Genomic DNA, 17,785 nt, shown 5'->3' with positions numbered 1-17,785 from the left:
GGTAAAAAGCTAAAACTGGTAATTCGTTCACTAAACTGTCACTTATACCTCTACAACCAATCAAGAGAGAGTTTTTTAAAAATGTATTGCTTTGGATTGGAAGAACAACTGAAATTCTGCCCAAAATCCCCCCCGTGACCCTAATTGGATAAACGGTTAAGTGAGAGATAGATAGAGCACTTTATTAATCCCAGAAGGAAAGTCAAGTATTACAACAGCTCAAGGTACAATAGAAAAAAAGGTGTTAAGTAAATAAAAGACTCAGTTCAAAATGATTAATTAAATAAGCTCAAGGTACAGAAGAAATATTAAGTAAGTAATAAGTGAGTGAAGTAAGTAAGTAAAGTGAGTGAGTGAGTGAGTGAGTGAGTATTTAACACTAGTTTAATGTGTTTGACAGAAATCAGAAGGGTGCAAAAATCGTTCTGAGTCAAATTCCATTCAAATCGTATCGAATGGAGAAATGAAGTTGGAGGTCTTGGAAGACTCCCACCAACCACAAGCATCATCTAAACCTCCAGGTACCTTCAAAACCACATTTCAGTCCAACAATCTGAGCAGACTATTAAGAACTAATTTTCCTCCATCAGAAATCTAACTTTTTGGCTTTTCTTTCTTTTAACCCTGCATCCTTTCAAACTTTGACCGATGTAGCTATGGCCAGTCTTAGAGAAGTTATCTGTGATGCTGCTGTTGAGAACAATGGTAAGTATAGCAAGATCCATGCTACCAGCATCACCTATTATGCCGGTGTTTTTCACATACCCAGCTCTCTATGGGCTTGGGTTGATGTTTTTTCTTTATTTAAACTCTCACATTTTTTAAATAATAATTCTACATTTACACAAATGTAGTCAATAAGCCAGGACAACTTTAGTGTCTTTAACTGGCATAATATATTTTTGAGACCTACAAAGCGTAGGTGTGTATATGTTATATTAGCAGTGAAATACTGACTGCATGCTTAACCCTTAGACAATGACTTGTAATTGGTATATATAATACATGATTGCTGATACTAATAGAAAAGGTGTGTGTGTTAAAGATGCTGAAGGAAAAATTAACAATGAAGGACGCCAAGAGGAAATGACCACCAACACAAACATAAACAACCTGAACCACAAAGGTTAGCCACATCTCCACTAATCCCTGTTACATATTTTCTTTCATGTGGGTAAACTGGTGAGGTTTCATAATTAAGTGTGTTTAGTGTTTCATGCACATCATTGCTATCAATTCTCTAATATGATTCATATGTTTTAACCCTGTTTAGCCCTATCTTGTTCCAACATGACTTTTGGTCATATTAACATATTAACACGTTATATATTGCTGACAGGCTTTAGTAATATAGAGCTGAATCTTTGCCTGATATAAATGATATTATTTACTAAACATAACTTCTATCAAATAAATCATTCACAGAGAGTTTTGATAGCCAGTATAGCACTGGAAAGCTGCCGGGAAAAGGAGGCTGTGGTTCGGTCTATGAAGGAGTTTGTAAGGCAGATGGGAAGCAGGTGAGTATCAGCTGTACTGTTTTTATCATGTCAATACAATCTTCAAACTTCTTCAAGCTTCTGACAGTATATGTGCATTTACATAATAAAGGTTATCCAGCAGTACCTTGTAACTCGATGTCCCCTAAACTCTAAATCTTTGACACTCGACGCCCTTCGTTGAGATATTTGTACCTTTAAACTTGACTTTTACCTTAAACTGGAAGTGTGTGCGACTGTCTGTTCAAATTTATGCTGTTTGTTTAACTTCATATTATTAAGTTTTAAAAATTCCAGAAATAGTTTAATATTTGTTAATACTTTACTATCATTGCAAAATGAAAGTGCATGCTAAACAGCAGCACCGCCACCCCGATCAACAGCACAGCAGCATAAAATCATAGCCGCTGCTTACCTGAGCTTCTCTTCTTCAAATTAAACCCAAATCTATATCCGTGTGTTGTTCAATTAGGGATATAATCCACTTGTGTTTCTTCTTGGAGGCCATATTGTATGTTTCAAGAATATTTCCAGAACATTTCCAGAATATATAAATCCACATTCGCATGTGTTTGTCCATGTAACTAATTAAAACCGTTTTAGTGGGATCATTTATTCTCTCGGCTTTCGTGGTAAAAAGCTAAAACTGGTAATTCGTTCACTAAACTGTCACTTATACCTCTACAACCAATCAAGAGAGAGTTTTTATTTTATTTATTGCTTTGGATTAGAAGAACAACTGAAATTCTGCCCAAAATCCCCCCCCCCCCCCCGTGACCCTAATTGGATAAACGGTTAAGTGAGAGATAGATACGTAGATCACTTTATTAATCCCAGAGGGAAAGTCAAGTATTACAACAGCTCAAGGTACAATAGAAAAAAAAGGTGTTAAGTAAATAAAAGACTCAGTTCAAAATTATTAATTAAATAAGCTCAAGGTACAGAAGAAATATTAAGTAAGTAATAAGTGAGTGAAGTAAGTAAGTAAAGTGAGTGAGTGAGTGAGTGAGTGAGTATTTAACACTAGTTTAATGTGTTTGACAGAAATCAGAAGGGTGCAAAAATCGTTCTGAGTCAAGTTCCATTCAAATCGTATCGAATGGAGAAATGAAGTTGGAGGTCTTGGAAGACTCCCACCAACCACAAGCATCATCTAAACCTCCAGGTACCTTCAAAACCACATTTCAGTCCAACAATCTGAGCAGACTATTAAGAACTAATTTTCCTCCATCAGAAATCTAACTTTTTGGCTTTTCTTTCTTTTAACCCTGCATCCTTTCAATCTTTGACCGATGTAGCTATGGCCAGTCTTAGAGAAGTTATCTGTGATGCTGCTGTTGAGAACAATGGTAAGTATAGCAAGATCCATGCTACCAGCATCACCTATTATGCCGGTGTTTTTCACATACCCAGCTCTCTATGGGCTTGGGTTAATGTTTTTTCTTTATTTAAACTCTCACATTTTTTAAATAATAATTCTACATTTACACAAATGTAGTCAATAAGCCAGGATGACTTTAGTGTCTTTAACTGGCATAATATATTTTTGAGACCTACAAAGCGTAGGTGTGTATATGTTATATTAGCAGTGAAATACTGACTGCATGCTTAACCCTTAGACAATGACTTGTAATTGGTATATATAATACATGATTGCTGATACTAATAGAAAAGGTGTGTGTGTTAAAGATGCTGAAGGAAAAATCGACAACGAAGGACGCCAAGAGGAAATGACCACCAACACAAACCTAAACAACCTGAACCACAAAGGTCAGCCACATCTCCACTAATCCCTGTTACATATTTTCTTTCATGTGGGTAAACTGGTGAGGTTTCATAATTGAGTTTGTTTAGTGTTTCATGCACATCATTGCTATCAATTCTCTAATATGATTCATATGTTTTAACACTATTTAGCCCTATCTTGTTCCAACATGACTTTTGGTCATATTAACATATTAACACGTTATATATTGCTGACAGGCTTTAGTAATATAGAGCTGAATCTTTGCCTGATATAAATGATATTATTTACTAAACATAACTTCTATCAAATAAATCATTCACAGAGAGTTTTGATAGCCAGTATAGCACTGGAAAGCTGCTGGGAAAAGGAGGCTGTGGTTCGGTCTATGAAGGAGTTTGTAAGGCAGATGGGAAGCAGGTGAGTATCAGCTGTACTGTTTTTATCATGTCAATACAATCTTCAAACTTCTTCAATCTTCTGACAGTATATGTGCATTTACATAATAAAGGTTATTCGGCTTTTGTGGTAAAAAGCTAAAACTGGTAATTCGTTCACTAAACTGTCACTTATACCTCTACAACCAATCAAGAGAGAGTTTTTTTTTTATTTATTGCTTTGGATTAGAAGAACAACTGAAATTCTGCCCAAAATCTGAATTCGGAAGCTCTGATTGGTTTATACAGGACTGACCCACGACTGCACTTTGGAACACATGAGCACTGATTCATGGAGTTGTTTACGCTCTCCGTACACACCGCTGAGCTGCACTGCACTTGTCAAAGTGTAGGTGATAAGATGCATACGGCATGCTGCCCATGTGTCAGAGGGGGCGTGGGTTAGCTTCGTTCTCCTCAATCAGAGCCAGGCATCGGCATTGGTGGAGAGGAAGCATGATGCAATCGGGCAATTGGACGCGCTAAAAAGGGAGAAAAAAGGGAGAAAAGTGCATAAAGAAAAAAAAGACATGATTTGATTTGTTTGGTGAGGACGAGTATGTTACAATAACACTTGTATTAAAAATCTACTAATATTTTACTTGTGTGTATAGGTTGCCATCAAATATGTGTCGAAGACTCACTACCAACGATTTACCACTATTGTAAGTGACATTTTCAGTTTACCTGCCTGCTTATCTAAGGTTAAATCTATCGACTCTAAAACTCTTACTCGCCTCGTCTCTTATACTATTAGCCCGAGGAGACGGACTCGCTTCCTGTAGAGGTGGCATTTATGCAGATGGTGTCCAGGCCGCCTTGCAGTCCACACGTGCTAAAGCTTCTGGAGTGGTTTGACACGCCTCAGCAACACATCCTGATTCTGGAGCGACCCGTTCCCTGCATAGACCTCTTACACTTAGTAACCAGTAAAGACAAACTGAGTATGGAGCTCGCTCGACACATCATGTGGCAGGTGGTTCTGGCTACACGTCACTGCCATGATCGTGGGGTCTTACATAGGGACATCAAGCTTCAGAACGTCCTTATAAACACAGATACTCTAGAGGTCAAGCTGATAGACTTCGGCTGCGGTGACCTTCTCAAGGAAACTCCCTACAAAACATTTGCAGGTAAGTACACATTAGGGGTGAACGTTTACAGCACAGGATAAACCGGTTTTAGGGGAAGAAACTTATTTATAAGTGTTTCTTCTCTGTTCATGTAGGAACGAGGCTATATGCTCCACCTGAGTGGATTACAATTGAAGAATATCATGGCTGCCCTGCAGCTGTCTGGAGTCTAGGTGTATTGCTGTTTCTGTTGGTTTGTGGACGCTTGCCTTTTCGGACTAATAAGCAGATTGTTGATGGGCGTTTGTTTTTTAAACATGGTGTGTCTAAGGGTAAGAAAATATTTACAAAATTTTCACATAACAATATTCTTACATTCACACAAACTATATTTTGAATTTTCAGTATGTCAATAAGTCAATACTCACTCACTCACTTTCTTAACTGCTTATCCAATTGGACAATGGGTGCAAGGTACACAGTACCACCCTGGATGGGGTGCCAGTCCATCGCAGGGCACACACACACACACACACACACACATACACACATTCACCTATAGGGTAATGTCTCCAATGTCTCCAATGAACCTGACTGCATGTTTTTGGACTGTGGGAGGAAACCGGAGCTCCCGGAGGAAACCCACACAGACACGGGGAGAACATGCAAACTCACTGCACAGAAAGGACCCAGGACCTTCTTGCTGTGAGATGACAGTGCTACCCACCGAGCCACTGCGCCGCCCAAAAGTCAATACTATGTCAGAAAATGTATTAACCCCTGATTTGTCTGCTCAACCATTTGAGTCTAAATACTTGTGTACAAATTAGCTGTATTTAAAAAATCTTGTTTGAGCCGTATCGACTTTCAAACCTATATGTTAACTTACACAAATCATCCATGAAAAAAATCATATTCGTGATCATCTTAACTGTTTGGTCGAGGCTTATTAAAAATACTGTGCGCACTAGTAAAAATATTCATTGTTTGTTGTTGGTTTAGTCCCAAGAAACTAAGAAATGCAAAGAAATAATTTTTGAACATTATTTTCTTGGTTAAAGTAACAAATTGAATTATTATTGCACTCACAGCCTGCAGTAGTCTGATTGAAAAATGCCTTCAGAAAAATCCCAGTAAGCGTCCAAGCCTGGAAGAGATCCTTCAGGACGAGTGGTTTGAAAAGGAACGTGAATATCAAGTCCAGGTTAGTCCAAATAAAATAAAACAGAGATCATTAGCTAAGAGACGTTACAGTAATGTTGCCTAGATCTCACGGATTATATTACAATATTACAAAAGTACAGGTTCCAATGTTAAAATGTAAACTTATCAAGCATTCGTTTCATTCTACTGTATAAGTACAGTATTGCTGCCACACAGATGAAAAAAAAAACGTCAGTATGTTGTTATAATTGAGAAAAGGATCTGTTAAAACAACGTACAGTAGAACCTTGAGTTACGAACAGTTTACCATACGAACATTTCGGGTTACGAACGATCTGTTTCAACTTAACGTACAAACAAATTTTGTATTACTAACCGAAATTCGCAAAACACGTGATGTCACGAACAGTTGACTCCGACCATCTCTCTCTCTCTCTCTCTCTCTCTCTCTCTCTCTCTCTCTCTTTTATTTTTTATTTTTTTTATTTTTTTTATATGTGTGTTTTATGTTTCAACATGTACAGCACTTTGGTTGTAAATGTGCTTTATAAATAAATTACTTACTTACTTACTTACTCTCTCTCTCTCTCTCTCTCTCTATATATATACAGTGTATCACAAAAGTGAGTACACCCCTCACATTTCTGCAGATATTTAAGTATATCTTTTCATGGGACAACACTGACAAAATGACACTTTGACACAATGAAAAGTAGTCTGTGTGCAGCTTATATAACAGTGTAAATTTATTCTTCCCTCAAAATAACTCAATATACAGCCATTAATGTCTAAACCACCGGCAACAAAAGTGAGTACACCCCTAAGAGACTACACCCCTAAATGTCCAAATTGAGCACTGCTTGTCATTTTCCCTCCAAAATGTCATGTGACTTGTTAGTGTTACTAGGTCTCAGGTGTGCATAGGAAGCAGGTGTGTTTAATTTAGTAGTACAGCTCTCACACTCTCTCATACTGGTCACTGAAAGTTCCAACATGGCACCTCATGGCAAAGAACTCTCTGAGGATCTTAAAAGACGAATTGTTGCGCTACATGAAGATGGCCAAGGCTACAAGAAGATTGCCAACACCCTGAAACTGAGCTGCAGCACAGTGGCCAAGATCATCCAGCGTTTTAAAAGAGCAGGGTCCACTCAGAACAGACCTCGCGTTGGTCGTCCGAAGAAGCTGAGTGCACGTGCTCAGCGTCACATCCAACTGCTGTCTTTGAAAGATAGGTGCAGGAGTGCTGTCAGCATTGCTGCAGAGATTGAAAAGGTGGGGGGTCAGCCTGTCAGTGCTCAGACCATACGCCGCACACTACATCAAATTGGTCTGCATGGCTGTCACCACAGAAGGAAGCCTCTACACAAGAAAGCCCGCAAACAGTTTGCTGAAAACATGTCAACAAAGGACATGGATTACTGGAACCATGTCCTATTGTCTGATGAGACCAAGATTAATTTGTTTGGTTCAGATGGTCTCAAGCATGTGTGGCGGCAATCAGGTGAGGAGTACAAAGATAAGTGTGTCATGCCTACAGTCAAGCATGGTGGTGGGAATGCCATGGTCTGGGGCTGCATGAGTGCAGCAGGTGTTGGGGAGTTACATTTCATTGAGGGACACATGAACTCCAATATGTACTGTGAAATACTGAAGCAGAGCATGATTCCCTCCCTCCGGAAACTGGGTCGCAGGGCAGTGTTCCAGCATGATAATGACCCCAAACACACCTTTAAGACGACCACTGCTTTATTGAAGAGGCTGAGGCTAAAGGTGATGGACTGGCCAAGCATGTCTCCAGACCTAAACCCAATAGAACATCTTTGGGGCATCCTCAAGCGGAAGGTGGAGGAGCGCAAAGTCTCGAATATCCGCCAGCTCCGTGATGTCGTCATGGAGGAGTGGAAAAGCATTCCAGTGGCAACCTGTGAAGCTCTGGTAAACTCCATGCCCAGGAGAGTTAAGGCAGTTCTGGGAAATAATGGTGGCCACACAAAATATTAACACTTCAGGAACTTTCACTAAGGGGTGTACTCACTTTTGTTGCCGGTGGTTTAGACATTAATGGCTGTATATTGAGTTATTTTGAGGGAAGAATAAATTTACACTGTTATATAAGCTGCACACAGACTACTTTTCATTGTGTCAAAGTGTCATTTTGTCAGTGTTGTCCCATGAAAAGATATACTTAAATATCTGCAGAAATGTGAGGGGTGTACTCACTTTTGTGATACACTGTATATATATATATATATATATATACTGTATATATATATATACCTGTATATATATATATATATATATATATATATATATATATATATATATATATATATATATATATATATACAGTCAGCGGACAGCGGACTGTTTTTTTTTTTTTTTTGGTGTTTTCTTTATCTTTTGTAAAATTCAATATTAAAATGGCCTCAAAGAAGGTGCAGAGGAAGTGCAGTGGTGAGAAAATGAACAAATCTATTACATTTGTTGTTGTATAATTACTCCTGCCAGTAGCTGTCACTGTGTATCAGACAGCGGGGACAGTGAGTGAGAGAGAAGAAGGAAATCGCTGAGTAAAGTATTCTTTCTTTCGTGCAATTACACTTACAAAATACAACACTATTGAAATAAAGAAGGAAATAATAGAGAAATATGAGAGTTATTGTTGTTTCTGGTAGAAACATTTTATAAAAGAAGAAAATGTATTATGGTGTATGATACAGCACACGTACTGAAATGTGATGTGATGTGTTTTATTTAAAGTACTACTGTGTATTGTGGTTTATTATTGTTTATTACAGTATTATCTATTCTATAATTTAAGATTTAAGGGAAATATACGTTACTGTATTTATAACAAAAAAGACCATTTAAGACATCAGACAGGTTAGATAAGGGGGTTGTTTGGGAGGTCTGGCACGGATTAATTCTATTTACATTATTGCTTATGGGAAAAATAGGTTTAACTAATGAACATTTTGACTTAAGAACAGCCCTTCAGAACCAATTAAATTCGTAAGTCAAGGGTCCACTGTATATCACAATCACAGGAAATACGTCTATGGTCTTTTGTGTATATGATTCACCTTAAATGGTGCAGTTGACTGAATTAATCAAATTTTACTTCATGCTTGGCTTAAGCCACAGTGAAATTTTGGTGTCACTGAGATGGTATTTTTATTAGTATTCGAACACTGCAATGGATTCTTAAATCTCAGTCTTTATATAGACGTGAAAACCGGTCAGATATCTTAGACATTGCACTATTCCTAATGGAGAATCTTCATGGTTACAAGCTACAGTATCTTAAATGTCTGCACTTTTCTCATTTTAACGAGATCCTTTTCTTGTTATAACAACATATTGACGGCTTTTTTTTATTTATTTGTGTGGCAGTAATACGCTTCTGTATATAACCCTCTGTGTTGATATTTTTTATCTTCTTGTCTTCTTTATTTTACAGACAGACGTAGATCCTGAGACGCAGATGAGTGAGCAGAGCAGTAACAGTCATAACAATCACCACGTCTCATAAAACTGTCTTCTATTTGTACAGGATTTGTAATTGTACCGGATTTGTAATTGTACAGGATTTATAATTGTACAGGATTTATAATTGTACAGGTTTCCTAAGGTTGCAGGTAACAGTAAAAACAATGAAACTAATAAAGCTTTTACTAGTTTACCAGGAAAAAGAAGATCTAACCGCAGAATGTGATTCAAGAACACTGGCAGTAGGTAAGTAGGCGTTTAAGAAGAACCAGTTCAATATGATCCTGTTATACAGAATCAGATAAACATGAGTGCTGGATTTAGGGGTAAAGACTAAATCTACTTAAATTATACATATACTACATTACGATGGTGTATTAGGGACACCAAAAAATATTTTTAAGTTTTGATTTCGAGATCAAAGTCGTATAAGTTTTGATTTCGAGATAAAAGTCAAAATATTATGAGAATAAAGTCAAAATATTATGAGAATAAAGTCAAAATATTATGAGAATTAAGTGGAAAAGCAGTTCAGAAAAGCTTTGTCAGTTCAGAAAAGCACGGGTCTCAGTACCTGGATCGGCATGCAAGCGCTAAGGGCAGCCTTCAATGCTCGTTACTGTAGTTATCCAGCATTTATAGCAATGCCATACGGGTTTAGTTTATCGTACGAGTCCATAAGGCTCGGTTGAGGTACTGGCGACGACGCATTGTGCACATTCTTCTAAATAAACACAGTTTATTGCAAAGCCGTTTCAGCGTCCTTATACTAATAACAGACTGGTGCTGATATTACAGGAGATTTAGGATTTCTTTATTTGTGAAACCGATACAAAAGTATAACTTCATGAACATCCCTCATTTTAACACAAGGAGGTTGCTATACGTAGGAAACATACGACTTTAATCTCGAAATCATTTCGACTTTAATCTCGAAATCGAAACTTTCTTTAAAGTGGCTCTAATACACCGTCGTACTACATAGATCTTTGACTACTTAAAATGATGAGTAATACCAGCTAGATCTTGTTGTAGTGTGTATGATGTTAGCAGGTGTACGATGGGTTTGATGAATCGGATCCAGCTCACCGATCACTGTACACTCCACTGTACTCATATGTAGAAGCATTAAGTCAGGTGATGTATAAAAAACAAACATAAATAAAAACACAGCCTGGTGTAATTCATTTAATGCTTCTTTATATTTTGAAATCAATATTCACAGGATCTCCTGGACATGAAAAAATACCGTAACAGTAAATTTTCTTTAAATGAATATTTTCCACACTTACTGGGCTGGATTGTGTATAATGGTATTTCTTGTTTTTTTTTTACTATTATTTGCAGGTAAACAAGCATCTCTCTTTGAAAGCTGAGGAGACTGAGGAGACCTTCTTACCATTATGCAACTTGTTATCAGCAGCTTTAGGATATATGTTATATATGTTAGTTTTACCAGTAAAAAGCTCGACTGTAAATAATTACATTGTATAATAAAGACATGAACTATGTAATTGTGTGTGTGTTATTACTTTAGGTAAAATGCTTTATGGGCTATGACGAGACAAGAGGGGGCAGACACACCCACACACACACGTACAAAATAAAGATATTTAATAGTAACAAAAGACAAGACAAGGGTACACAAAACTAAACACACAACCTATGCTAAATGCTAATTAACTAATCTAAACACAATGCTAATTTTAAACTGAGCTAAATGCAAAACTAAGCTAAATACTAAACTAAGCTAAATACTAATCTACACATGCAAGAACAAAGGCAAACCTAAACCCTAATCTAAAGAACAACTAGACTAACACAGAAACAAGACTAAACAAAGCATGAACAGCAGCAAACAGACATTGACAAACGGACAGGAGCTAACTAACAGAAACTAAACAACAAACCAAAAACAAGGCAAATGCAAAGAAAAAAGCAGGTGGGCAGACAGAGTAAAAGTCAAAATAGTGAAAAGGCAAAATCCAAAAGCAAACTGAACCAACAGGACAAAGTTAAAGGCAAATTCAAAATTCAATCAAAATCAAAATCAAAATAACATGAGCAAGGAGCAAACCAGATCAAAGTCACTACAAAGTTAATCAAAGGAAATCAAACAAACCAAAACCAAATAAAAACAAGCAAACGGACAGAATCAGGCAAAATCCAAATTTAAAGTTCAGAAGCAAAATAGTCTCCAATCAGTCCTTCAAAGCAGCCTCCTTATATGTCTTTTGCTAATCGCAACAACCAATCACAACGAAGGGGGCCTGGCAGGAGACTGAGAGTGCTCCCAGAGAGAGGGGCGTGGCAGGGGTACCTGAGTTCCAGCTTCCAGGAGAACATAGAGACTGGAGTCGTGACATTAGTCAATCATAATGACGTCTTGAATTCAACATTCCATAACAATCTAAATCTGGGCAACGCTGCTGCCTCACAGCAAGAAAGGACTGGGTTTGATTCCAGGGCTGGAGGCCAGGGTCATTTCTGTGTGGAGTTTGTGTGTTCTCCCTGTGTCTGCATGGGTTTCCTCCCAAAAGTCCAAATACATTCAGTCAGATTATCACTCAGAATTAAGGCACCTCAGTAGGAGCATTTTAAGGAATCTAGGAATTTAGACATGCCCTCTTCTCAGGAGTGTAGGATGATGTAAAATGTGTCTATGTAGAGAGATCACTAGGTTTTCAGACAGACCCTGTATATAGACAGATTGTTTATATACATATTCGCCAACGACGTCCACTAACAGCCAGTACAGTGAGCAGAAAGATATATATTTTTAAAAATATATTTTCTTTATGCATTTTCTCCCCTTTTTCTCCCTTTTTAGCGCGTCCAATTGCCCGATTGTGTCACGCTTCCTCTCCACCAATGCCGATCCCCGCTCTGATTGAGAAGAACAAAGCTAACCCATGCCCCCTCCGACATGTGGCCAGCAGCCGTATGCATTTTTGTCACCTACACTCATCCTGACAGCACTCTTTTCCTGTCTGTGTGCAGGCGCCATCAATCAGTCAGCAGAGGTCATAATTGCATTAGTTATGAGAGAGTCCCCATCCTGCTTTTTTAATATCCCACCCCTATATGAACAACAGGCCAATCGTTGTTCATGTGGCTGCTCAGCCCAACCGGCAGGCAGAGCTGAGATTCGACACAATGTATTCGAGATCCCAGCTCTGGTGTTTCAGTGTGCCAGACTGGTGCACTATTGGTACAGGACTTGGAGGAGTGGAAGGAGGAGGAGTGTTCTGCTGGGAGGAGGAGGAAAGCTGTTTCTGTTTGAGCTGGTAGTGCTGGCGGTTTGGTTTATACTGGAGGACTTTGAGAAGGGCTGGTACCGCTCGGCGACTGGATTCAATTTTCTAGCAAGCCAGATATCTGATCCGAGTTGTACGACTGGGAATGAGTGACATGTCGAACAGCCAATGAGAACACAAGATACGGTGTGAGGGGAAACGCAGGAGAGAAGTGTAAACACTGGGACAGGGGCTTAATTAATATAGTTTATATCAGAATACACCGGCACACACAAGTTTTACAGTATTTCTGATTTGATCGTCCTCTACAAAACATAACACCCACGCTGCATTGCAAAAGTATTAATTAACTTGCACAATCCATACCCAGATAGCATACGGATGTGGGCCACTCCTGGAGATATGGCATTGCTGGCCCACTGTCGGGACTGGCAAACTGCATGTGAGCCAAAGGTGGCCCTCATATTGAAAACACACAATTGGCCCACATGTCCCAAAACACATCTGGTCCACTTCTGGCAAAGATATGACAGTGTTACCTACACGTGTTCCGTAAGTGGCCCACATATAAAAAAACTCATATGGCCCACAAGTTCCAAAACATATGTGGTCCACTTCTGGTAGAGATGTGGCAGTGTTACCTACATGTGTGCCATAAGTGGCCCACATATAAAAAAACTCATATGGCCCACAAGTTCCAAAACATATGTGGTCCACTTCTGGTAGAGATGTGGCAGTGTTACCTACATGTGTGCCATAAGTGGCCCACATATAAAAAAAACTCATATAGCCCACAAGTTCCAAAACAGATGTACAAACCATGTAAACCAACATAAATCAAAATAAAATCATTCAACGAAAATGAAGGAGTGTGCATTTAAGTCAAGCTTCAAAAGAAATTGTTCTCAAATAATCCGCACCAACATATAAACATATAAAACATGCTTTATATATATATATATATATATATATATTGCTGCTGCAAGATTAAAGGTGGAACAAAAACTTCCAAGCTAGTAAGGTGAGGGTATGTTTCAACCACACACCGTACATATATAGCCTGTTTACATTTACATCACATTCAGATCACATTAACAAGCATCTGAGTTTAATCACAAGAACCAGCAGTGGAATTTATTAACACTACATGGGCTGAATCTCAAACAGCACCCCCTTCCTACACAGTGTTCTATAAAATACACTAGGATCGATGGGCTTGTAGTGCACTACAGGAGTTGGAAGGTATTCAGCCACAAAGTGAGAGGCTGCTTCAGCCTGACAATATGATCTGAAGAGGTAAAACAAGACAATGCTGTAAAAGAAGTAAATAATTCTGCATCAAATATTATTTAGAATGTTTTACTTTAGCATATCATGCAGCTCTATGATTGTAAAATAACGCACTTATTGGGAACACAGCGGTTGAACCGAACGCGCATGCGCAGCACAAGGCAACGTTGATTGAGGAGCAGAGCAGCAACTTCTGACGCCCAAACTGGTAAGTTAAAGCAATAAGCCACGAGAGGCCGTGCATTACTGTGATTTTAGCACAGGGATGACGTTTTTGCAGTAAAACTTCTTTCCCCGTGCTAAAATCATAACAGTAATACACGGTCTCGAGTGGCTTATTGCTTTTATAAAACGGCGGTCAACATAAAATATAATAAATACAACAATGTTTAATTCATAAATGTATTTATTGTGTATAAACTTACAATAAAGCATTCTTCCGCGACGCAAAATAGTTCGATTAACAGTGTTGCTAAGCAACATGAGGGCGAAAATAACATTAACTTTCTCTATTCAGTGGCGTATTAATATGGAATGATGTGAGGTGGTCCTAGGTGTGCGTTTATCGGGGATTTTACAACGGCTTCGAATGCGGCTCAGCCAATCAGATTTTAGGACCGGAACTATCCGTTTTATAAGAATAATTTTATGGTTCACCTAGCTAGCTGTTACGGAGCCCCTTAGGGGTCACTAAGGAAAAAAATATATATGAAGAGCGTAATCCGTACCCTCGGTTTAGTAAACCGTACGCACGGTTTAGTAATCCGTACCCTCGGTTTAGTAATCCGTACCCTCCGCTTAGTAATCCGTACCCTCGGTTTAGTAATCCGTACCCTCGGTTTAGTAATCCATACCCTCGGTTTAGTAATCCGTACCCTCGGTAAAAAAAACATTAGTAACACACTTCGCCGTAATGGATTGAGATCCTGCAGTGCCCGCAAAGTCCCTCTGCTCAAGAAGGCTCATGTACAGGCCCGTCTGAAGTTTGCCAATGAACACCTGAATGATTCAGAGAAAGCTTGGGAGAATGTGATATGGTCAGATGAGACCAAAATTGAGCTCTTTGGCATCAACTCCACTCGCCGTGTTTGGAGGCAAAGAAATGCCCGGTGGGGATGGTGTTCTTGGGGTCATATCCAGCATTTCTCTGCTCCCAGCTCCCTTGAGATCATTGACAAGCTCCTCCCGTGTAATTCTGGACTGACCTCACCTTTCTCAGAATCATTCTTACCCCACCAGGTGAGATCTTGCATGGAGCTCCAGAGCGAGGGTGATTGACTGTGATCTTGTATTTCCTCCATTTTCGAATGATCGCACCAACAGTGGTCTCTTTCTCACCAAGCTTCTTGCTGATGGTCTTGTAGCCCATTCCAGCCTTGTGCAGGTCTACAATCTTGTCCCTGACGTCCTTTGATAGCTCTTTGGTCTTGTCCATGGTGGTCGAGAGATTTGAACGGAAGAAACTGATTCTGTGACAGGAGTCTTTTATACAGGGACAGGACTAATTTGTGTGACTCATGGGCACATAACCGGTCTGTGGGGGTCAGAATTCTTGCTGGTTGGTAGGGGATCAAATACTTATTTCCCTTAATTAAATACAAATTAATTTATAACTTTTATTTAATGTTTTTTTTTCTGGATGTTTTGTTGATATTCTGTCTCTCTCTGTTAAAATAAACCTTCCATAAAAATTATAGACTGTTCAAGTCTTTGTAAGGGGGTAAACTTACAAAATCAGCAGGGGATCAAATACTTATTTCCCCCACTGTATATGTCAGTGGCCGCTGACATATAAAATGAGTGACATCATGAGAACTACACGGAATCTAGAGCAGCCTGGAGACCATTGGGAGTCATTCAGTATAAAGATTTTATATACAACTGGTATGTACATAAAGGATTTATTTGCAGATTGATGGAGTTTAACTCTGGTTAATACTTGTGGAGACGTACCTTCAAATTAATGTACATTGTAGAAAGTTTTTTGCGTTGTGGAAATGGTTTCTTCTGTCTACAAGGAGTTCAAACTGTACTTGCAACTCATTTAACAAAATTTGCCCTTTTTTCCTTTGTTTCACTTCAGACAACTATAACAGTGCACGTTTGAAACTCCCTGAGGCAGAAGCCATGACCGACATCCACACAGCGGAAGAAGATCAAGATGACACAATGGCAAAAAAATCCAAGAGAAAAAAAATGTAAATTAGTTAAAAGTTATTTTCCTATATTGTAATTCTTGTCATTTAAAATAATTTAGTTTTCTATGTATTCCCCTCACAAGACCCAACAGAAGACTTCTTGACAGTGAAAGTGATGATGACCTCCCTATCAAAAAGAGCAAAAACGTCTTTCTGACTTTTCTTGATGAAAGGTCTGTATCTTGGACACACAGTTAGTGCATAATTGTTTGCAGATCAATGCTTTGGGGCTTAATGGAGGGGTGGACCTGAAGGATACCGTGTGGCGAATTATGAAGCGAACTGTGGCTAACTGTCTGGCCAAGAAGTTGAACTGGCGGGGCATAAATGGGAAAACGGCATTCAACAGCTTGTTACTAAAAGATGTGATTGCTGGTAAGTGCTGTATTGTACTACTGACTTGTTTGGTTACCATAAACTCTGATTTCTTTGAAATTGACTTAATGCTTTAAAGCCACAATGTTTCTGTGTGATACAAATAGTGTACTTCTTGCCCACTTTTGTTCCACTACAACTTAAGGAATGAAAAAATAGAAATTAAGGGTTTAAGCGAAAGAGTAGATTTTATATCGAAATGCATTGTTTGGTGTGTGAGGTAAAATGATGTGGATTTGTTAAGATGTTGACCCATTTGAAAAGTTATGAGAAGTTGTCAGTAAATCAGAATGAGATTAAAAGAAAATGTCAGCTGTGATAAAGGAAGTGTTAAATTCAGCATGAGTGTGAAAAGGTTAATTTCGCATGGTTAACATTTTTCATTTTAAAAAGGATAAAAGGCAACAGCTATTTTAAACATTTTGTTAAAACGGCAGATGGATTTAAATTAAAATTTTGAGCTCAGTAGTGCATTTATGAGTCACATTTCCAATTTCATTTGAAATGTATTGATAAAATTCTATAATCACACTTGCTTTACTAAGCATTATAACCTCTGTTTTTTTGTTGTTGTTGTTGTTGTTTGTTTGTTTTTTCCATAAAGGAGCTGTTAGAAGAAATCGGCTCACCAGACTGGCAACAAATCAATAAATTGAGTTCTACATAAAAAGATGGCTACATTTAGCAATAGACAGAGAAGGAGGGAGGAGGTTATGGCAGGAGAGACGGTCTGTCTTGTAAGGTCCCCCCCTCTTCTTATCATTTGTAGCTCTCTGGTCCTACTTGGATGCTGTCTATGCAACGGACAGAAGGAGAGAATTTCTCTTTGTTAACTTTGGACTATTTGATTGTTAAAGATGTTGGTGCTGTTTGCAAATATTCACTTGTTCCTGAGTTTCATTCTGACCGTTGTATTGGACAGAGTAGAAGAGAGGAAGTTACGGCAGCATCCTCTTTTTTTGTAACTTCAGTTATTTTTGGTTTTAAAGAAATACAAGTATTGTGTGCACTATGATTTCAGTGTTTATTTTAAATGTATACTGGACAGGGCAATGGAAACAGAAAGCAGGACAGTAGTTTGAATGTTAGATAAATTAAATTGTTTTGCACTATTCCAGTGTTTGCATCCATTTTTTGCTTTCAGATGGCATTGAGATGGTATATAGTACGTATATATGCTATATATGATGCAATTTCACCTGTGTCTTGGATAGAAATCAAGGTTAAGTATCCTGAGTTCAAAAAATCTTTCATTC

The 17,785-nt window shown here is 38.4% G+C and overlaps 1 protein-coding gene across 1 annotated transcript; it reads left to right on the top strand.

Moving 5' to 3' along the window:
- Positions 1–656: 656 nt before the first annotated feature.
- On the top strand, positions 657–10,923 carry LOC134301852 (serine/threonine-protein kinase pim-1-like). The gene is made up of 13 exons (XM_062986755.1): positions 657–705; positions 1,046–1,126; positions 1,426–1,520; positions 2,544–2,664; positions 2,798–2,848; positions 3,189–3,269; positions 3,569–3,663; positions 4,295–4,345; positions 4,438–4,813; positions 4,909–5,085; positions 5,845–5,957; positions 9,381–9,655; positions 10,757–10,923. Exons 1-12 carry the CDS (start codon positions 657–659, stop codon positions 9,450–9,452), a joined length of 1,362 nt encoding a protein of 453 aa, XP_062842825.1. The 3' UTR covers positions 9,453–9,655; positions 10,757–10,923.
- Positions 10,924–17,785: the final 6,862 nt, after the last annotated feature.

The sequence above is a fragment of the Trichomycterus rosablanca genome, chromosome 2 (genome assembly GCF_030014385.1).
Source record: "Trichomycterus rosablanca isolate fTriRos1 chromosome 2, fTriRos1.hap1, whole genome shotgun sequence".
Classification (NCBI taxonomy): domain Eukaryota; kingdom Metazoa; phylum Chordata; class Actinopteri; order Siluriformes; family Trichomycteridae; genus Trichomycterus; species Trichomycterus rosablanca.
This window is presented reverse-complemented; position numbering and strand designations above follow the sequence as displayed.

Excerpts from the sequence above, each read along its gene's own strand:
- LOC134301852 (XM_062986755.1), top strand. The coding sequence starts at position 657 with ATGGCCAGTCTTAGAGAAGTTATCTGTGATGCTGCTGTTGAGAACAAT. Across the intron at positions 706-1,045 it reads TGCTGCTGTTGAGAACAATG|ATGCTGAAGGAAAAATTAAC; the intron begins GTAAGTATAGCA and ends TGTGTGTTAAAG. Across the intron at positions 5,086-5,844 it reads TAAACATGGTGTGTCTAAGG|CCTGCAGTAGTCTGATTGAA; the intron begins GTAAGAAAATAT and ends TTGCACTCACAG.